General features: G+C 51.7%; 8 protein-coding genes and 1 non-coding gene across 9 annotated transcripts; 2 read left to right on the top strand and 7 right to left on the bottom strand.

The window, feature by feature from the left end:
- Positions 1-385: 385 nt before the first annotated feature.
- BO66DRAFT_235753 (uncharacterized protein) lies at positions 386-2,052 on the bottom strand. Its single transcript, XM_025642797.1, has one exon. It carries the CDS (start codon positions 1,864-1,866, stop codon positions 862-864), a length of 1,005 nt encoding a protein of 334 aa, XP_025506956.1. The 5' UTR covers positions 1,867-2,052; the 3' UTR covers positions 386-861.
- An 815-nt stretch (positions 2,053-2,867) lies between these two features.
- On the bottom strand, positions 2,868-5,093 carry BO66DRAFT_389248 (Zn(II)2Cys6 transcription factor). The gene is made up of 3 exons (XM_025646757.1): positions 4,095-5,093; positions 3,892-4,035; positions 2,868-3,828 (listed from the first exon to the last, which is right to left on the bottom strand). Exons 1-3 carry the CDS (start codon positions 4,800-4,802, stop codon positions 3,010-3,012), a joined length of 1,671 nt encoding a protein of 556 aa, XP_025506955.1. The 5' UTR covers positions 4,803-5,093; the 3' UTR covers positions 2,868-3,009.
- Positions 5,094-7,459: 2,366 nt separating this feature from the next.
- Positions 7,460-9,895, bottom strand: BO66DRAFT_464272 (uncharacterized protein; the record flags this gene model as incomplete). The annotated part of the gene is made up of 4 exons (XM_025652458.1): positions 7,460-7,597; positions 7,681-9,503; positions 9,553-9,633; positions 9,790-9,895. 4 exons carry the CDS (start codon positions 9,893-9,895, stop codon positions 7,460-7,462), a joined length of 2,148 nt encoding a protein of 715 aa, XP_025506954.1.
- Positions 9,896-10,849: 954 nt separating this feature from the next.
- Positions 10,850-13,231, bottom strand: BO66DRAFT_418211 (uncharacterized protein; the record flags this gene model as incomplete). The annotated part of the gene is made up of 4 exons (XM_025649725.1): positions 12,910-13,231; positions 12,450-12,809; positions 12,132-12,371; positions 10,850-10,905 (listed from the first exon to the last, which is right to left on the bottom strand). The coding sequence occupies exons 1-4, from the start codon at positions 13,028-13,030 to the stop codon at positions 10,850-10,852; spliced, it is 777 nt and encodes a 258-aa protein (XP_025506953.1). The 5' UTR covers positions 13,031-13,231.
- An 899-nt stretch (positions 13,232-14,130) lies between these two features.
- Positions 14,131-14,382, top strand: BO66DRAFT_284704 (uncharacterized protein; the record flags this gene model as incomplete). The annotated part of the gene is made up of 1 exon (XM_025643109.1): positions 14,131-14,382. A coding segment is annotated over one exon (252 nt), but the record flags the coding sequence as incomplete, so codon positions are not given.
- Positions 14,383-15,111: 729 nt separating this feature from the next.
- Positions 15,112-16,331, top strand: BO66DRAFT_389246 (nucleotide diphosphatase). Its single transcript, XM_025646756.1, has one exon. It carries the CDS (start codon positions 15,308-15,310, stop codon positions 16,148-16,150), a length of 843 nt encoding a protein of 280 aa, XP_025506951.1. The 5' UTR covers positions 15,112-15,307; the 3' UTR covers positions 16,151-16,331.
- BO66DRAFT_389243 (CybS family protein) lies at positions 16,312-17,642 on the bottom strand. Its single transcript, XM_025646755.1, has 5 exons — positions 17,374-17,642; positions 17,188-17,205; positions 16,929-16,995; positions 16,746-16,865; positions 16,312-16,681 (listed from the first exon to the last, which is right to left on the bottom strand). Exons 1-5 carry the CDS (start codon positions 17,522-17,524, stop codon positions 16,516-16,518), a joined length of 522 nt encoding a protein of 173 aa, XP_025506950.1. The 5' UTR covers positions 17,525-17,642; the 3' UTR covers positions 16,312-16,515.
- Positions 17,643-18,164: 522 nt separating this feature from the next.
- Positions 18,165-18,237, bottom strand: BO66DRAFT_t67. The gene has a single exon. It is a non-coding gene; the product is annotated as a tRNA-Thr (tRNA).
- Positions 18,238-18,378: 141 nt separating this feature from the next.
- Positions 18,379-20,441, bottom strand: adB (adenylosuccinate synthase ADE12). Its single transcript, XM_025646754.1, has 4 exons — positions 20,087-20,441; positions 19,926-19,994; positions 19,357-19,808; positions 18,379-19,296 (listed from the first exon to the last, which is right to left on the bottom strand). Exons 1-4 carry the CDS (start codon positions 20,127-20,129, stop codon positions 18,586-18,588), a joined length of 1,275 nt encoding a protein of 424 aa, XP_025506949.1. The 5' UTR covers positions 20,130-20,441; the 3' UTR covers positions 18,379-18,585.
- Positions 20,442-20,603: the final 162 nt, after the last annotated feature.

Here is a 20,603-nt window from a genome sequence, read left to right as displayed (position 1 = left end):
CCATACTCCGTACACCAAGCCAGGGGTCAGCTCCAGTCAGCCAATCAAGAGATTAGTCGGACCATCCTAGTCGCTTAAGTGTGTTGTTGCTGCATGTCTGCAGCCAGTCAGTCTGTTTACTTCCCGGGTGCTGGGCAACTAGACTTCGATCTCTAAGGGGGAAACTCCAGCAACAGATAGATTGAGGTCTCGACTGGCCTGAGATGGTGGTACCTGTCTTTCTCCTCAGCTGTAGCAGGTCGTTGCCGGTTTAAATCCTCTGCGGTCGCTTTGACTGCCAGCGAATCGAATTTGGACTTGAACTTACCCTCTTACACCAATCAGTAATGGTTCTTCAAACAGTGGGAGGAGCATTTCAGTTCCAGTTTGGCGGGAGTAGCCGAGCAATCCGTGCAATGACATTGCCAATCATACACCTCCTTGAAGTGTATTGCAAGCTAGCCTACAGATAACTATAGGTAGGAACTAAAGAAACTACACAAGGGGAGCTACAGGGAAAAAAGGAAGCATAGACATTATTATGATTTAGTATTGTCGTAGCATTTGACCAGTCACGGCATCCCGCCAGAATTCAAGGAACTCAGAGCCCCCCCCCCGACACGGACGGCGGCAACTGGGCGCTTGCTGCGACGCGTTTCATCTATGGCGCCCATTCTCATTATAACATGATTAAGGACCGAAGCCAAGCCGAAAAGTCACCACTGATCAACATTTGCATCAGAGCAAAAGAAGTGAAACAAGCAAAGAGAGAAGAGGGGGAAAGAAGGCAACGGGGTGTCGCAGCAGTGGGAGAGAAGGCAGTGGCAGCGGATATGAATAGCAACAACAATAACAACAATGATCACCCTGAAGCAATCGTAATCAACGATGCCCGTCCCGCTTATCATACTTCCGATTCACTGCGCCCAGCACGCACTTCAGAATGCCATCTGCACTCAGGGTCTGCCCCTTGTCGCCTCGCCACGGCACGGTGTCGACAATATCGCGCAAGTTCTTCTGATGTGTCATCTTGCCCAACTCATCGTCCAGGTCCTGCAGATACTGCCGCGCCACGGGGTCATCGCCGATTTGGAAAAACTGAATCCCAACCTGCCAGGGCACGGCCGAGATCTTGTCGAGTCGCTGGGCCACATTAACAATCACACTTTCCGCGTCATCCGTGAACGCTCCATCGGTGATCGCAATGATGTTTAATGGTTTAAGCAGCTGCGTGGAGTCCTCGAACGCATCGCTTGCGGCGACCTTTTTCTCCAGGTCGCGCATGTAGGGGCCCAGGATATCCATCAAGCGGCGGCCGAACGGCGTCGGACCCTGGGGATACACGCTGCCAAAGATCTCCCGGACGTTGTCCGCCAGCGTGATGTTCGTGTATGACCCCGGCCCCCTTCGACCAGTATCTCTGCGGTGATTGAGGAACCACACGTCGATTCCATCCCTGTCATACTGCGTGCAGATCGGAGCGATCGCGGCGATAGCATCTTCGGCCTCCTTCCAGCGCCGCCCGCGCATGGATGTGCTATCATCAACCACAAATATGGTGTCAAACTCGCGTAGGAATGAATACGGCGAGTCGCCTGATGAGGTGCTCGAGGCTGTTGATGGCATAGGCATCTTCGCTGTAGGTTCAGCGGAGTACGGTGGGGGCGACCATGGGTCCTGATGGCTTGTGGGAGTTGGCTTTCCTATGCTTCTCGATTGGGACGCTATGCTCCGATTGACTGAGCCTGTTCCTGAGCGTCTCTTCTCATGCGAGTGAGTTTGTCCCATGTTGGTGCTATTACTGTAAGCTTGTTCACTCGAGGTCTGGTGACGATGAGTTGAGTCTCGACGGGTAAGCTTATCTCGAAGGTGTTGTAAAAGTGGCATCTGGGAGGGGTAAAGGTAAAGATGTTTATAGTCGGTCAGCTCGATGATTCAACTTCGAGTCGAGTAGGCGGGAATCTCCGGAGAAAAAGACGTAGCCTCCTTGAGGGCAGAATTCGTTGTGTGTATGGAGTATAGAAGACGACGAAACAGAGGAAGGGCGCAACGTCAAAGTAAATCAGTGAATGTAGTCTGGCATGATTTCCTCCCTTCTCTTGTTATCGTTCACCCAATGTGCGAAAGACATGGAAGGCGCAGTCAAGGCAGACTGGTTCAACCCACACACTCAGGGTTCATTCCAGTCAGTAGACCTCAGGCTATATACTAGCACAAACACATTTTACTTTTGCAAAGCCACGTGCAGTGTTGAATGGTATGCAAACCCAACCAATTAGTTTCAAGAACCCAAGCCTAAGGCTTCCAGGCAGGAATGACTTCGCCCCCTTTCCATCCACCCGTGACTTCCAAGTTCCGTCTCCTTACCGGAGATCCAACATGGATCCTGCCGCAGTTTGCACGGCGGCACTGCCTCAAACTGTAAAGTTTAAGCATCTTCAAACGACATGGCTGCATGGCTAATTCCTGTTGGCCACGAGCTCCACAAGGCGCGATAGTGATATGCTAAAGCTACAGGGCTGCATTGGCATGTACTCTACATTCTTGAGGGGTAATAGGGAGGCTGTAAGGCTGATGGATGCTGTTTGCTGTTTGCTGTTTGTTTCGAACCCACCATACACTATCGGAAGACCGGATAGTGGTGGTAGGCAGTGCACAGCCTACTAGCCGAGGCGGGGGGCCGCAAAACCGCAGTCAATAGTCTAATAACTTACCCTTGTCGCATGTTGGCACTGCCTCATCCCGAACCTTGGTCATGCGACGGATAACGAAGACCGAGATGGGTCCTGTTCAATGAAGTTATGATTGCATGATGTGTGTTTTCGCTAGCGAATCCATGTCAGTAAGCCAGTCACGTGTAACTAGAGTGACGTACATCTGTACAAGTCGCCAAACATTCATCACTTTCGACACATAACTTATTTATGTTCATATATATACACTAGGTATCAAATCGTACCAGCCTTCAAGGCTGTTGGTAAGAAGATGCACAGACGCTTTAACCCTCAAGGGGTCGAGACTAGAAGCGTCTCAGCAAAATGCTGTCACCCTTTCATGAATATGTTCATCGTCCGTCTGCCCGAGGACATCGAACGTCTCGCCGACTTCCAAAATATCAATCAGGGCCAAAGCCTGATCGATGCCCAGGCGGTTACCGATAAGCGCTAAACAATCAACCACCCATTTGCGTAGGGAATGGCCCTTCGGCTCAGTAGCGCCAGCAAGAAACAAGGGCCACAGAAGAATCATGCCACGGATGAAGCCATATTCCAATGTCACCGTCCTGAAGGTAGTAGCCTCGCCGGTAACGAGGTCAGCGCTAAAGTGATAGGGCACACTGGCGCATATGTCGAGAGCCAACTGCCTAGCCTTGTCGCGAACCTGCGCGAGATGATTAGCTAGATCGGGAGTGAGAGTCGTATTGGTGTTCAGTCGATATGTGTAAGTGAGGATGTACTCGCTGATCATGATTCGAGCACAGCGATATTGGTTCCACGCGTGACAGAGCCATAGGTCTTGGTACACGTGGAATCGGTTGTTGTACGAGTTGAGACCCCAATCGGACTGGGTAGGCCAAGGGCTTTCAATGGTGGTGTACAGAAATCGAGGCGGCAAAGCCGCAAGCCATGCCATCAATTCGCCTTCTATGCTATAAACAGTGGACAAGATCTCCTGACAGTCGGTGATGACTTTATCACGTATGTCTGCCCGGAGATTGGCCAGCCGGCCACTTATACTGATCAATCGGTCGCTATAAGCTTCGGTCTGAGGCCGCAGAAATTGGGCCACCCTTGCGCAGTCAAGAACTGACTGCGGCACTCGAGCCTCTCGTTGCAAGCAGCTGATGATCTTGACAGGCTCGTTAGTCAGGCCTGCGGAGGAAGGGGGTAATACTGGAATATATCAACATACAATCTGATATCGTAATTGTAAGAATAGCTTCAACCCCTCAGCCTTCTGAAGTTGTTCCACACCTCTCAACTCCAAGAGTGCAGCAGCCCCGGAGATATGATTTGTCCAGTTGTCAAGATTCTGCGGGGCTCTACTAGAAACAACCTGTTCTCCAATCAGACGCTGTGAGTGCGAAAGGGGAAGGACGTTGGTGTCGAACGCACCTCAAATATCGCTAGAAGTAGAACAGCGGCCAGGGTAGAGTTGTCCCTGGCCTCTTTCTCATCGGTGACAGCAGAAGTGAGCAGTTGCAACGCCTGTCCGTACTCTTTCTCTGAGGTAATTCTTAGGGGAGTGGATCGCCTGGCGCGAGCAAGCATGGCCATTCCTGCAGAAGTCATACTAGCTATCATAGCTTGCTGACTGGGTGAGGTCCGTAGATCGAGGATGAATTCCGTGGCAGAGTCTGGTCTCATCCAGACGCTCCCGATCCAATTATTCTGGCTCAGAAAGAAGCAGATGGCTTCGTTCTTGGTAGGTTGATACGAAGGCTGAAGATCGAGGGGGCGCCGGGTGGCAAGCTCTCGTTGAAGGTCCGTGTCCTCATTGAAGTCCACTATGTTACTGTCACCCGATGCGGCGCTGGGGCTACTACTCGTAGTGCTACTGCTACCCCGAGAGGGAGTCTCAAACCGGCCACTAGAGCCGGATTTGCCGGCTGGTTTAGTCTTGCGCGCTGTGGTCCCGGTCCGTGCCTTCCGAACAACCTGTTGACTCTCGTCGCGGAACATCAAGGACAGTTCGTCTCGGTATCCGGGGCAGACCCGGTTGCCCTTGGCGCACTGCGAGCAGGTTGGCCGCGCCTGATCGCACCGGATCTTGCGAGAGCGGCACTCCCCGCAGCCTTTGCTTGGCTTGCCGCAGAAGACCATATTAAAACAGGCGCAGTCTGCAGAAGTGGCTGGTCGATCGTGCTATGCTGGGGGCAACAAGCGATAGATAGATGGATCCAGTCGGATAAGGAGAGCCAAGCCCAGAATGGAGGCAACTCGAACGGGTAAGCAATGCGAAGAACGGCTTGAGCACCGCGACTTTCCAACGTTCGAGCTCAGAACAAAACTTCGAAAGGGTAGCTATGATAGGATTAGTTCATTCAAGAGCAGGTGCAGGTCGTTCCGGAGATCTTTCTCGTCCAACCTGGCTGATCTTGGTTGAGAGGAACACGGCCGTGGGAGATAAAGAGGTGTATGTAGTGGGTTGGCTGGTGCCTCAGGCGTGGACAGCTTCCTTCCCGACTCCACGTGGGATCCGGCTAACCTGATCGAGTATGCCTTGCGAGATGCCCTGCAATGCCAGGTGAGTGCGCATCGCAGTGGCAGTTGTTGCCAAGTATACACCTCTGCTGTCTTCTATTGTCTTCTAGACGCTTGCACAGTAGTATCTCGCACGCACTCGCTATTCTCTTGAGTATGTCGATACTCATACTGAGGCTATGCTAATCTCGTCCAGCATACGTTGCTCCCATGATCTTCGGAGGTCAACATCGGTCATATGCTACTCATTCAATCCTTGGTTCTACCCTCTATGAAATAAGCCCACTTAGGTATTCATTCTGCAAAACAACGACTGCTTAGCAGATGATGTGATGGCTATGGCACGGAGTTACTCAGCGTCAGCCCTATAGTTCTATGAATTGACCAGGTATTCTTCTATCTACCAAGAACGGAATGATGGCTGTTACCGCGCAAGCAAGCAGTAAAACACAGGCAGAGAATAACTTCCTAGCTATGCACCAAGGCTAGTACCACAGCCCGTTGTCAATACCTTGGGAAAGATAAGGTTAATTGTGTATTCGTGTTCGCCGGGAGCAATTCTATCCATGACCGGCAACCGCTTTCATCTATGTCGACTTTCCCGCAACACCGTGCTGACACCTCCCGTCTATCTGCGACTGAAGAAATTCGCGATGAATCTCTCCTCTCATACAATGAAAGGGTATTTTAAAACACTAGGGGCATGATTGCGATATCCCTGGTTCGACTCCAGGGCATGGTTGTTGTTACCTTGAAGGTGAGGAGGGCGAATGGGAGTATGAGACGGCCGAGGCACGAACATGTGGCTGCTTCTCATGCGGCTGGGTATAAATTCGGGTGCTTCAGGGCGAAGAGTAGAGTAGTAGAATGTCGTACGCCTCTTGTTTTCACCGTCCGCTTTTCCGTGATCCTGAATATGGCCCGGGTCACCTCCATACGGGCCTGGGAGCTGTAGTGAATCTGGGCGTTGTGGTATGCTTAGGTATGGTGGTCTCGACATTCCAGGTTGAGGAGTAGCTTCAATTGAATAGCATTGCGGGTGGTTCTGCACGGGCAATCGGAGTGTATTTGGGGCTAAAGCGCACTGTAGTGGCAGGATATGACGTGGAGCAAGGTAGGACGGCGCATGGACCTAATCATTGACTTGCGTTATCACTGGTAAACCTCAAATAGGAGATTTTGGGCTCCGCTTACTGTATGTTGTTGATATGATAAGCGGTCTTGCTCTAATAGCTGTCTGTTCATACGATCTGTTTCGATCTGTGGATAGGATCTTTGTGGAGGTGGCGGTCGCGTGACATTTGGATGTATTTGACGCGGAGTTGGCGAGATGACCTGCCCGTTTGGACAATATCCAGACGATACAATTGGCGGGAAGTAACTACCAGGCGCCGCAGCTGGCTGATAGTGCTCAGGCGATACAGCTGGAGGAAGAGTCCTAGGTGATATAGTTGGCGGGAAGGATACACTACCTGGTGTCAAGGCATCCGGAAAGAGTGCAGGCAAAGCAGCCGGTGAAAGACCATGGGTTGATGGAACCAATCTGGATCCCTCCCAATGATTGGATTGGCGAGAAAACGAAACCACTGCAGGGTCAAGCTTTGAGTGTTTACCATCAGTGAGTTTGCTCGGATCTTCTTCATCTTTCTTCCCTGAGAATCAGAAGTAGCTTGGTTAACTGAAATGCCTTACCTGGCTGGGCGAAAGCTCTAGGTGCGTATAATTCATGACTCAAAGTGATAAGAGCAATGGGAGTAGACGAATGGAAGAAATACTTGCAACACAAGAAGAAGGCCACTGAGAACAGAAAAAAACAGATAGAGTAAAAGATTTCCAAGAGGCTAAAGTCTCCGGAGCGACTACCTGAACTTCAGAAGTGTTCTGGGGAAGGAACTTTCATCGCCGTGGGCTGCCAGAGGCAATGGCCTTGGGTTTGCAAACACACAGCACCTGTTTGAGAGTATGTCTCTCGAGCTGTGTCTGTCTAGACTCTGGAGCTTCATGAAAGCCTCGGTCACGGCTGACTGATTGGTCCCTCAAAGGTAATTGTTCCACTTCATCATCAGTTTACAATGTAGAAATGTAGAGCAGCAAGTGTGATACTCAGACAAGTTTCATTAAGACTATGTACATTTTTTGTTTTCAATTTTTTGTTTTCAATTTTTTGTTTTCAATTTTTTGTTTTCAATTTTTTGTTTTCAATTTTTTTTAGGATTTATTTTTTAAATTTTTTTGTTTTTTTCTCCTCGAAAGACAAGAGGCAGTCAGCTAGAAGGCTAGCTGAGGAAGCCCTCGAGCTGCTCGTACAACAGCTCGAGGGCTTCCTCAGCAGCCTCCTTCTCTGACTGCCTCTTGTCTTTCGAGGCAATTGCCTCGTCCAGGGCTTTCTGGGCAGCCCCGACGCCCTCGAGGTGCTGTATCAGGGCTACAGCCGCCTAGGAACAACTCGGTCAGCTACGTGATCCTTTAGTGATGTCTTCACTCGGTTAAGACTTACCCGCAAAAAGGTGTCGCGCTGGGGGGGGGTCATAGCCCCCCTCCCATACTTCTTGATGAAGTGATCAAGCACTCCATCGTGCACACCGCCACCTTGATTGACAAGCCTGTTCTCTGTTTGAACCCCAGCATGGGTGACGGGGACAGGGATCCTCGAAGGAGAAGCTGCGCGCAGGATGGACTTGCTTGAAGGATTCGACGCTTGGCTGGCAAGGTAAGGACTTCCACTGGAAGCTGTGACAACGTGTCTGCGTGATCGGGACCCAGCGACTGTGGGCGTGTGGATCCTGGGATTTGTAGGCAAGTTTCGTTCCACGTTCACCAGATTAGGAGTGCTGGGGCCAGGGAGAGGTTTATAGCCAGCAGGAAGCCGCTCGAGAGGTATCTGTATCGGATTCGAGATTTGGCCGGTGCGAGTCTTGCGTGAATGAGTTATGCTCCATCCAAGGCCCGATGGCTTCATGGCAGCGCCCAGGTTCTTGCTACTCACGGCCTTCCGAATCGGTTTCGCAGTTATGGGAGTCTTTTGAGTGCTGCCACCATTGTCGGGATTTATGAGCTCCTTATCAGCACCAGCGCGAGGCTTGAACATGTTTAGAATACTGAAAGTAGTCTTTCTCTCACTGCGTGGGGCAGGATTCTGTACCCTTACGTCGATATAGGTATTCTGGTTCTCAATAGTCTTAGACAAGATTTTGTCGAATGTCGCAGCTTGATCGGTTCCATTTGAAGGTTTCGATTTGAGAAGACCAGTGCCCTGGATTGGAAACTCATACATAGCCTCCACTGATGACGATCTGACGGGGTGTGAATGAAGAGCTGCGTGAGCTCTTTGAACTCTGAAAGATTCAACTGTAGAACCAATGTGAGAATCCTCAATGTGCTGAGTATCGTGATGGCTTTCACCACTGGGCGGAGTCTGATCTCGTTCCTTCTTCAGGTATGAAGATGCGACGGGAAGCAGAGTGTCATTTTCCTGCAATTTGATAGGAGAAGCTTTTGTCACCGAAGCCTGTGACCGGATCTGCTCTGACAGCACGCTTTTCGGGGCAGGAGCCGCTGACATGCTTTCATGAACCTCAGTCTCTTCACCCAACCCTTGAGTTTCCTCGCATAACTCGAAGCCTTCTTGATCATTCGAATTGATGGGGTAACAACAATTGCCCGCAGTATCACCAATGCCATCTTGTCCTCTTTCGAATGAAGATGACTTATCAATCGATTTGTACTCTCCAGAGTCATATCCTTGGCTTGAGATGTATCCAACAGACTGTAATCCTGTACCTCTCAACACCTCATCTGCGGATGAAGAGATTCTCAGTCTAGGACCATGAATACGCTGGGCAGTTCTCTCGGCCACAGGGGTACGATACTCGCCGGTATAGACGGTACGTCGTGGCTTCGGCGTCTCCTCGTCGAAATTCCAATCATCATCAGACAAGTAGGTGGAGATCGCATGTCCTCTCTCGGTAGCAGTCACAAAATTGGACGTAGTAGCACCTAACAGCCCCTCTGATGACTTGGTACTTAGAGCGGAAGGAGTATTAACAAATGGAGCTTTTCCGGTACATGGCTCTGTAAGTGTGGCTTCATAGGCACGAGCAGGAGACGATGCACTGCGTTTTTGAATAGGCACAGGTATCGCACTGCGATGTGTGCTGGGAGTCTGCATCTCTTTTCCCAGCGAAGATGGCCCTGCCGGTGTTCTGAGGTGGTAGCTAGCCATCGGGATCCGAGAGCGCTTGCTACTCTCGATGGAACACGAGGTAGAGCGAGAGGCTGAGGCCTCACGTCTCTGAGAGAGCAACAAGTTTCCTTCATCGTCTATGATGGTTAGTCTGATTGCCATGTGAATGGGATACAGTCCACTTACCATAATTGACGTTCCCGCATGGACGTTCTGATTTACTCTCCATGGAGAAGCTTTTCATGGATGGTGCAATTTCATATGCCTCTATCCAAAAGAAAGAAAAGTTAGCATGAAAAAGACGTGGTGTAGAACAAGCGTGAAGGGTCATCGTGTTGCGTCTCAGTCATAGAGCCCTCTCAGTCATAAATGCAACACTTGGATCCAAGGCAGCAGATGAAGCTATTGGGGGAACGAGCTTACCTTTCTTGCCTTCACTAAGGGTAGTGCCAAATGGCCCGGTGTAACGTCTTTCAGGAGTTCGAGGATCCTGGAAGGGATCCTCAATTGAAAGCTTGTCGGCAGCCATCCTGTGAAGGTTTGTCTTACGGTGGTGCAGAGGTTTTTCTCTTGCAGAAAAGCCAGGAGGTGGAATGATTTTCAGTGGGGATACAATGGGAGATTTTTCTTGTGATAGCGGAGAAGGTGTAGGGATCTGTTTGTCTTTTGACAACGAAGTAGCAGTGGTGAACGTTTGAAGTTCAAGAGGACAAGGAGGAGTAAGATGGTGAGAAGGTGAAGCAGAAGAAGGTGTCTGAGAGGTGAGATGTCTGGCGTGTTTTTCACTTTCGTGTTGCTGCGTGGGGACTGGGGTTGTGTTCTCAGGTGCATAAACAAGCCAGTCCCAGAAAGCTAACAGAGACGAGCGAACGCTGCCCCCTCTGCTTGAATCCACTGCCTGGCGGGTCCTCTGCACTTGGCCCCCAGGTGACAAAGCAGTCACGTTTAGGTCACTGCTGATTGAGTGCCTAGAGTGTCCTTGTCCAGGTTCAGAAGCTTGATTTGACTGGATCTCGTCAGTGACAATTTCTCAAAAAGCCCTACACATAGCGTCTACATACGTTTGAGACCGGAAGCAAAACCGAACGATGCGGCAATGGCAGTTCTCCATGCTTCGAGATTCTACCGGTGCGTCTCGGATAATGCCCCTGAATCATCCCGTTAGTTGCTTGTATCTCATCACATCTTCCAGTGACTGACCTTGAGTTTCTTGATCAATTGGCCTCTTCTTCGCAACTTGCTGACATAAGAACCTAGGCTTTGACGCAGGCTCTTGTTCGCAGGAGATCTGGGAAGAGTGTTGCACACGTTCTTCACAACCTTAGCCCGCGGGTCTGAGACTACCCTCAGTATGCCTGGCCTTGGGTCAGACTGCGACGCGTCCTTCCAATGCAAAGAATTGGGGCGAGTGTGACTGTCTGCTTCAGGAGTGTGATGCACTGTCCAGTTAGGAGATTGTGGAGGAGTCACTGGCCGTATAACGTCACGCTCCACGGTTAAATCTTCTGAAAATCCAGCGAAGAATGGAACCCCGCTGTCCTCGAAAACAGAATCAGGCGGACTCGGGCAACACTGAGCTCTGGTTGTCCCTTGATCCTCTCCTGAAACACTGGGAAGCACAAGTGTTGACACAGACTCGTTGTCTTCGAGTGCAGCCATTGGATGCATTGTCATGAGCCTGCGGTATATAGCCGGCGTTGGTGAGCATGTGTCATAGGGGTAGGAGCCCCGTAGGGACCTTGGGTTAAACATGATGCACGTATGCCAATCCCAGATCCAGATCACAGGAAAGACACCAGTTCTGTGTCCTGGTCTTGTCAAGGCGCGAAGCCTCTTCCTGGATTCCGATTTGGCTGTTACTCTATACCGGGCTCAGGGTTAGCATCTACCTGATATCATGCTGAATGACTTCGAGAATGAGATGCAAAACATGACCGACAGATTTCACTCTTCAACAACACCAGAGAGTTACGAATCCTCACGCTAGACGCGTGCAGTCAACTTATGAGGTATACAGTGCACTCACCAGAGAGAGGCTTCAAGTCAAAGGAGAGTTTTGTTGATATGTGTTTAACGAAGGGTAGCAGGGTACGATGGTAGGTCTTTTGAGGAACTTCAGATGAGGGGGATAAAGAAGAATGAGGGTGAAAAGAAGAAGAGATTATGATTGCTGAGGTGACCAAGTGAGAGACAGAACAAGCTCTCTTCACTGTGTTGTATTCAGAAACAGCCCGTTACCCAATTAGGAAACGCGCGAGGTTTAAGCCTGGGCGCCTGAGGCACGAAGCAGGCACTGCAGAGCATTTCAGGATATGCCAGGAAATCTATCAGTGCTGTAGTGGGTGCATTATGCTTTGTCTATGCTACAGTGCTGTTCAGCGGTGTAGCTCTTTGACCCAGGGCTGTTATAAGGCATAACGGGAGCTGTGCTTGGCAGGCACTGCAGCTATCCATGATGACTTCTCTATATCCTGATATAATGCAAGATACAAATAGTACTAGAATTGTTGTGGTCGGTGTTGACCACAGCAGGCTTTTTCAGCGGGTATGCCTGTTAATGCGGACGTCTGCTTGAATTCCTTTCTGCATACTATGAATCTTATATAAACCAGGAACGTTAACAAGAGCAGTCATTTACTATGTACGCTACCTTGAGCTATTGAGCTATTGCAGTTCAAGTAGTCTTCTTAGGAGCAGGATCTATAGACCGCGTTTCCGTTTGCCTGCCTGAAGGGGCAAACCGACGCCAGCCGGTTTCTGCGCACCAGTCGCATCGCTCGACCACTCACTAATTTCCCACTCGACGGTCGTCGAGTGGTCGTCGCTAACACCCATCCCACGTCTCGTCTTCATCAAACGGCCCAACTGGCTACCTTCGATCATTTCCTCAAACCACGGTATCCCACCGAAGGTGCCTTGCCTGTAGCTCTGTGAGAGACCAGACCCGTCGGCCCCCGCGGCAGCGGGAATGACTACACGAGACGGAGTGGGACGGTCACTCGACGCTGCCGCCGGAACAGCAACCACCTTGCCTTCAGATTCGGGTTCCTCCTCCTCTTCCTCGTCCGCGTCTTCCACTTCACCCTCGCCAACTCTTGGCACTTCCTCAACTTCGTCGTCCTCCTCTTCATCCTCGTCATCAGAAGAAGGGACAGCTGGGGGAAGTAGATCCAGATCCTCCAGCTTACGTTGATGTTCGCCGAAAAGACTACCCAGAGACACACTCATGAAATCCGCCTCATCCCGGGGCACCTCGCTCCAGTATGTGAGTGGGGTGCCGCAGAATCCGCAAAAGACCCGCTGAGTGTGAGGCGCATGGTGCGGGGAGAAGATGCGTCGGATACTTGCATGTGTTTCATCGGGAAAAAAGGATTGCGTGTGCGATTGGTACCAAGATAATGGAACGCGAAGCCATGCCGTCAACGGTGAGCCGTGAAATCTTCCTGGAACGATGTCAGTACTTAATCCACCAAGAAGCTATCACTTCATCCGAGGCGGCACAACTTCCAAAATAGCGCACCGCCGCAGACCGGGAAAACTTACGGTTGTCTTGACTGGAGTCAAAGTAGACGTGAGCATGGTCGGTAACATCATCAGGCAGACGAATCAAATATTGATTGCGGCCGCATTGGCAAGATCCGCGTAGTGGTATGTGCTCAGCCATGGCTGCTGAAGCCGTGTGCGCCGTTGATAAGGGCTATCTGATTGTAGAAGCCTTCACGTTGAGACCGTAGCGCGAGTATGAGGTCATATATTGGGGAATTTGGGGTCCAACCAAACCAGATCAATTGCTGCAAGGTTCACAGTCAACGTGATGGGATTGATGGCAGGAAAGACAGGGGAGGCCGATGCGCTGGGCGACGGGGGGGAGCCTTGAAGAAATAGGCATGTATCGAGGGGCTCTGAGAGGGTGGCATGGTGAAGTCCACAGTTGATCTAGAAGCAACCTGAACTATCGATGACGTTTATCGGCTGCCCGTGGAGACATCCGGAACAATTGACCAGTTGGCGCTCTGCCGCCGGCCGAAGAATAGGTCAGGGCTGGTTCCAGGGCCCCAGGCACATCACCGGCTTGTGCCTGAGGAACAAACAACCAACCCAAATGTTGGGTCTTTCTTCTCTCTTTCCTCCCCTGGTCCAGGTCCAGATCCATGGTCAATTTACCCCTGGGAGATCACCAGAGACATCTCTCTTCACGAGAGAATAAATCCTCAATCGTATCCATTTCGCATACGAAAGGCCGGGCTCGCTTCAATCCCATCATCATCTAGTCGACTCGAGTCTAACTTATACTTCCCCACGGGTAACTACTGTCTTCCGTCGCAGCCAAGCCACAACCGCCCCCAGTCCGGCAGTCCGTCACATGAAAATCCGACTCACCCGCACACGCACATGATAATCTCCTTTCCCCACGAACCTCAGGACCTCAAACAATAAAACGCGTATAACTCTCTTACACCAATCTCAGGCATCTGACGTCTGAAACCCATACTGCAGCTGAAACAAGAACGAAAGGGGTAAAAGAAAAAAAAGAAACTAAACTCCCTTGAACCCTAAGAAACGCATAACCTCCCCCCTCCCCCCCAAACTATGCCGTCTGCACGCCCACCTGCCTCCCTGGCATCCAGCTCCTCCGAAACCTCCTACTCCCCCTTACCGAACAGCAGCGCAACGGTACCCCGCGATGAACCCGAGGACCGGTCCCCTTCCACCACCCCAACCGGCACCTCTGCATCCAAACCCACTGCTGCTGGCGCGCAGGAGAAGGAGAAACCGCGACTGACGGAACAAGAGAAAAAGAACAATCATATCGCCTCGGAGCAGAAGCGCCGCGCCGCGATTCGGGAAGGGTTCGATCGTTTGACGGAGCTTGTCCCTGGCCTGGAGGGGCAGGGGCGCAGTGAGAGTATTGTGCTTCGGAAGACGGTGGATTTCATCCAGCTACAGCTCCAGGAGCGACAGGAGTTGGTGGCAGAGATTGAACGCCGGGGCGGGCATATTGACGATGCCTTTCGGGTCTGACCTACGTGGTTGGCTGACTGTATATGAGCAATGCTACTATTGATGACGATGACGATTACGATGATGATACGGGGGAAGGGGAAAGGGCATGATTGGGAGATATGAAGCAGCTTCCGCTTTATTGGGTACCAGAGTCTGAACATCAAGGAGAGGAAGGTGCAGTCTGGAACTGCTCGCTTGCTCAATGTTCCAGTGTGGTTCTATAGGAGAACTTGGTTGCACAGCCTTTCTGTTCGGCGCGTCACGGTTTGGTCGCGCCTACTGGGATCTCTTATCGCATACGACGCTTCTTCATGATGTGGAATTGTATGGTGTTCAGCGTCAATATTGATTCCTAGGTTGGCTCTGGGTAGGGCATTGACGCTGTGGATCACAAATGAGAATCGGTGGGGTTCATGTGGCATTTTCCGAAGGTATTTCCCTTGAGGATACAGCTGTTCTGTTGCAGGTCAACAGATTGCCCAGACCATAATATGTCCTTAGTGCAATTCAGAGCAAATATGATCATCTTACAAGAGCAACACCGGCGAAAGCGAGAACTCTCCATTCACTCAATGATGCACCCATTTACCAATACCACGCAGCATGGGAGATTGCATTCAGATGTGACACGACTTAAGTGGGACAGCAGCCCAGACAGCCAACCCCTTGCCTGTTGCCTGCATTGACTGATTGATAGCCCCCCCCCCTTCCAATCCATCTGCCGTGATTGACCGCCTAGATGTTGACGATTACCAAAAGCTTCAAAATTCGTCCGAATGCGGGAAATGCTCATAGCCAACGTGGGAATTCATCTGCACACCGTCTAATACTCCTTTCTTCCTCTCTCTCCTTCTCTACCGCTATACCTTTTGATCTCGGTTAGAAAACACCATACCACTCGCCGCCTAACCCCTCCCCCAAAACAGGAGAGTCAAAAATGTCCGACAGCAAACAATCCCTCCTCAACAACCTCACGGACCCCTCCGACCCCCCACCGGCCTACGACGACACCACCCCGATCACCACAACCGCCACGAAACGCATGTCGTCGCTCCCGCGGCCCCCGCCCCTCTCCCTCCCCATCCTCAACCACCTCCGCAGCCAGCGCGTCATCCTCGCCTCGGCCTCCCCGCGGCGCCGCCAGATCCTCTCGCAGCTGGGCCTGCCCAACCTGGAGATCATCCCGTCCAACACGCCAGAAGACTTCCCGAAGACGATGGAACCGTTCGAGTACGTTCTGGCGACGGCGACGGAGAAGGCGCAGACGGTCTACCGGCAGGAGATCATGAACGAGGCCAAGGGGGAGCCGGGCCTGATCCTCGCGGCGGACACGATCATCGCCGACACGGCGTCGGGCCGCATCCTGGAGAAGCCCCGCTCCGAGGCCGACCACTTCGCCATGCTGAAGGCGCTGCGGGACGTCGGCGAGCACAAGGTGTACACGGCGATGTGCGCGATGGCGCCGCTCGTGAGCGCCCGCGACCCCGGGTATGCGCTGGAGACGGCGCTGGAGGAGACGGACGTCAAGTTCGATCAGGGGGTGACGGATGAGCTGCTGTGGGCGTATGTGCGCACCAGGGAGGGCGCGGATAAGGCCGGTGGGTATGGGTTGCAAGGGTTGGGGTCGATCTTAGTCGAGAGGATCGAGGGGAGCTGGGATAATGTGGTGGGGTTGCCGTTGCGGTCGGCGTTGCAGTTGATGGAGAGGGTGGTGGCCAAGGCGGATGATGATGATCGCTTGTCCGGTGGGGAGGAGGATTTGTTGGAAGATGAGGAGTAAGTTGGTGGAAAGGGCTATCGGCTGTTTGGACCTACCGATTTGTTGGCAATTGGAAGAGGAACACACATGTTCGAAATATCTACGTGACTCGCTTGCCTTACTTTGGCAGGGCCATACATACACTTGAATCTTGCGCTGGGCGTTTAGATAACAATAGAGAGAGAGAGAGAGTTACAGGTCGTAAAAAAAGAAAATAATGGAATAATCTCAAACCAGATAAATCACATACACAATACACTCATTTTATGCTCCAGGGTAGTAAAGATTTCAGTACTGGCATCTACCAGAGGGAAAAGGAAGACAGCATATACATAGGCAAAACGCCTTCAACAAAACAAACATCAAACAAGAACAGCACCCCAAATTTATGCCTTCCACACCCTGCGGATAGCCTCCGTCACACCAACATCGTTCGTCTCAAACTCGTACAGACCAACGGCTGTGCCGAGCGTGAAGGCACGCAGCAACCACTTCATGAATGCGGCAGTCTTGGGCACACGGCGGACAGGGAAGTAATCAGTGATAGAGGCGCTAAAGAGCGAGGGTTAGCTTCCTGGCTGGTTCGGGCAAAGACGACAATGTAACAGGAACGTACTCGAAACCGATGTGAGAGTGAACGACAATAGCGGAGCAGATGACAGCGTCCATGACGGGGCTCACAGAGCCGGCGGCGAAGGGAGCAATGCAGAGAGGGACGAGGGAAGCGGAGACGAGTCTATACATAAATGATCAGCGCTATGTTCCATTTTGGTGATCCCGGACACCCGAATCGACGCACCTTTCAAAGGTCCAGTGGTAGCTACCGTGGACGGGGTGGGAGTGAGGAATGGGAGCAGGGTCGTTCACTAGAAGTCGAGAAAGAGCCAACGTTAGAAAAGTCATGTCCTTCGAACTGTCCGTGGTCGTCATCGATGCGCTGCGGAAAATCGAAGGTTTCTCTTCGATGGACCAGAAGCTCTTCAACGGCCAACAAGGCCATCTTCTCATCGCACAACGAATTCAGGCTTGAGGAAGGTTGATTGATAGAAATAACATACTGGTTCCCTGGATGGACTCTGTTTCATTGATATGTTAGCATCACCATATATTTCATGAGTTCCAATCGATCGCCCCCTCCCCATGTCTATCCCCCACAAAAGCTCATCCACACCCCCGCACAATCTCTGTGGACCGCCAACAATCACACTCAAAACGTTTTCTCAGATAAATCGCGGGCGACTCACGAGGCAGAGGAGGCAGAATCTGCTTGTTGGCAGAGGCGTGGAAGGCCACGACCTGCGACACGCCGGCGGCATTCTTGGAGGCCCAAGGGGCGCGGAAGGCCGACAGGCAGGACTGCCGGAGGAGGGGCGACTGGCGCGCAATTGAAGCCATTGTGATAATCTAGGAGGGGAGAGTCGGGTTGCAACGAAGAGGAAGGGTGAGAATCGGTGATCGCGGTTCGACAGCGCTACAGCGAGACAAGAAGTTGAAGTTGAGACTCGAGGCTCAGGATGGAACCTCGGGAGTCCGATCGGGAAACGGTCATCACATTGTCGGGTCCGTGATTGGTGCGTCGCTCTCCGCCCAGCCGAAAATGGCCGACATCCGGCAATACCATCTACAGCTGGAAGAATGTGCAATGATGCATGTAAGATGGGGTAGATCGGCTTATCCTCCTTTGTAATCATGTGGGCTGCTCTGACGCCTGGTAACTACAGAATGCCCCTGCTAAGTCAGTAGAGGGGCATTGGGGTACATACTGGAAAGGCTGTGGGAAAGAGAATGCATATATTTCTGCCTCAGGCGCAAAAGCATTATCGTTTCCCGAAGCAGCCGACGAGGAGAGATTATCTGAGCTCTTGGGACATAGGTTGATTGATCATGTGCGAATCGATTGTACTCTTATCTGGCTAACTATGGAGCAAAAACAAAAAAACAAACAAAACAACGGTTCAGCTCTGCGAACGTATACGCTGATGTTTAACACTATCTTGAGAGGTAGGAAACGAAAAATGGCAAAAAGACAATGCGATGCACCCGATGGGGATTGAACCCATGACCTTCGCATTACAAGTGCGACGCTACTACCACTGAGCCACGAGTGCAAGGATATCTACTTTGTGCCTAGACCTTAGCATCCATAGATGCTGTGTCTCTTATTCCCCGCTTTAGGTCTATCCATTCAACAGGAAAAGCTTAGCACATAGCTACATCGTTGTTTGGCCTTGTTTTACTGGTGATCCGATCTGAAAATGTCTATGAGATGGAAATCTTGTACTCTAGTTTTATCTGCGACCCAGCCGTCTACCGTTTCACCGTAGTAGACAATAGTACAAATCATCCAGAATAGAAACATACATGGTAAAAGAAATAAAGGTACTGGGTGCTTGAGGATATTATACGAGAAGATGAGAATAAAACAACCAACCGGTTCAATGACCAGACCGCGGAATCTACTCGCGGGCGATCATGTCGTCACGAGCAGGGCCGGTACCGATCCACTTGACCGGGACCCCACCAAGACCGCGCTCGATGTACTCGATATAGGCACGGGCGTTGGGAGGCAGATCCTCATACTTCTTGATGCCCATGGTCTTGGTCTTCCAGCCAGTGAGAGTAACGTACTCGACCTTGACCTTCTCCAAGACCTCGGGGTCGGCAGGCATGGTGTTCTCCGTGCGGGTGCCGTCAGGAAGGATGTAAGCAACACCGACCTTGATCTCGTCAAAGTCGTCCAGAACATCCAACTTGGTCAGGTTAAGAGCAGTGTAGTGGTTGATGGCCTGCGAGTAGCGGCAAAGGACCATGTCAAACCAACCACAGCGACGGCGGCGACCGGTGGTGACACCAAACTCCTTACCAACACCCTGCAGCTTGTCACCGAATTCATTCAGCTGCTCGCTGGGGAAGGGGCCTGAGCCGACACGGGTGGTATAAGCCTTAACAACACCAATGATGGAGGTGATGCTGGTGGGGTTCAAGGACAGAGCCTGGACAGCACCACCCAAGCCAGTCGAAGAGGAGGTCACGAAGGGATAGGTTCCGTGATCCAGATCAAGCATCAGAGCATTGGCACCCTCAACCAAAGTGTTGGAGGCATCCTTGTATTTCTGCAGGAAGGCCAATTGGTCGACAATGTAGGGACCCAGGCGCTGGCGGTACTCCTGTCAACGGGCCGTCAGCATCAGCGTCCGCACGAAGCTCCAACAATCACCAAAGCCTACCTTGAAACGTGCAAGCTCCTCCTCAACGTCGTAATCCAATTCGCCGAAGCGGGCAGTATATCCCGCATGCAGTGAACGCAACTTGCGCTCGAAAAGAGGCTCGTCCAAGATCTCGCCAACACGGACACCGCGACGAGCAGCCTTGTCACTATAGCAAGGACCGATACCCTTACCAGTGGTGCCGACCTTGCGACCACCGAGCTTGGCCTCTTCTAGGCCATCCACAACAGAGTGCAGATCGAAGCAGACGTGGGCGCGGTCTGAAATGAAGATACGCTTTCCAGCGGTGGTCAGACCCTTAGTCTCAATAGCCGTCAGCTCCTTGAAGAAGCTGGGAACGTGCACCACAGTTCCTGCACCAATGAGGTTGACACAGGAGGGGGAGACCAGTCCGGAAGGAAGAATGTGGAAGTCATAAGTCGTAGAGCCATGAACGATAGTGTGGCCCGCGTCTAAGTGCGTCCAATGTTAGATCGCATTCCCATCGATCGCCGGTGAGCGCGTTTGCAAGGGGACAATAAAAAACACAAGTGAGAGCCGTGACAAACAATGAGAATGAAAAAACTTACTGTGGCCGCCAGCGGCACGGCAGCAAAGCGTAGCTTCCTGCGCGAGCATGTCCGTAATCTTTCCCTTTCCTGTTTTCAATCGATCTGATGTCAGCGTGCATTCATTGCTGGCAGGGTGGATACCGCAGGAGATGCAGGCTGGCAGCGGTGTTTTCTCTCACCTTCATCACCCCACTGGCTACCAAGAACAATTGTGACACCCATTGCGAATGTGTTGGTTTTGTGATATCTGAAGATCTAAAAGCAATTGAATACTTCGATCGTTAGGACTCCTTGAAACTGCGACAAGGGACTGAGATGGAGGGAGGAACGTCTGGAGGCGGGGCACGATAGTGGGTATGCGGATGAGTCAACGGATGAATCCGGCGTCAGTTGGACTGGCAGTAAAAAGGGATTCTGAAGAGGGTTTGATTGTGGTAAGAAGTTAAAGAGCACCAGAGGATTTCCAACGTATACCAGAGGTGACTGGAGCAGCGGCGAAGAGTTCGCGACCGTCAAAGACCAAAAAGCCGAAAAAAAGAAACGGAGGGGAAGGTCTGCGGAGGGGAAGATGATATATAGCCCGGCACTCTCACTAACCTGCTGGGCGGGTCTGCCGGTGACTCCTCGATCGGTGCGTGCCCATTACCGCGGGCACCTGGTACCATACCGTACCCCAGCAACCTGTGCCGCCCGCAC

The sequence above is a fragment of the Aspergillus aculeatinus genome (genome assembly GCF_003184765.1).
Source record: "Aspergillus aculeatinus CBS 121060 unplaced genomic scaffold BO66scaffold_8, whole genome shotgun sequence".
In the NCBI taxonomy this organism is placed as follows: Eukaryota; Fungi; Ascomycota; class Eurotiomycetes; order Eurotiales; family Aspergillaceae; genus Aspergillus; species Aspergillus aculeatinus.
This window is presented reverse-complemented; position numbering and strand designations above follow the sequence as displayed.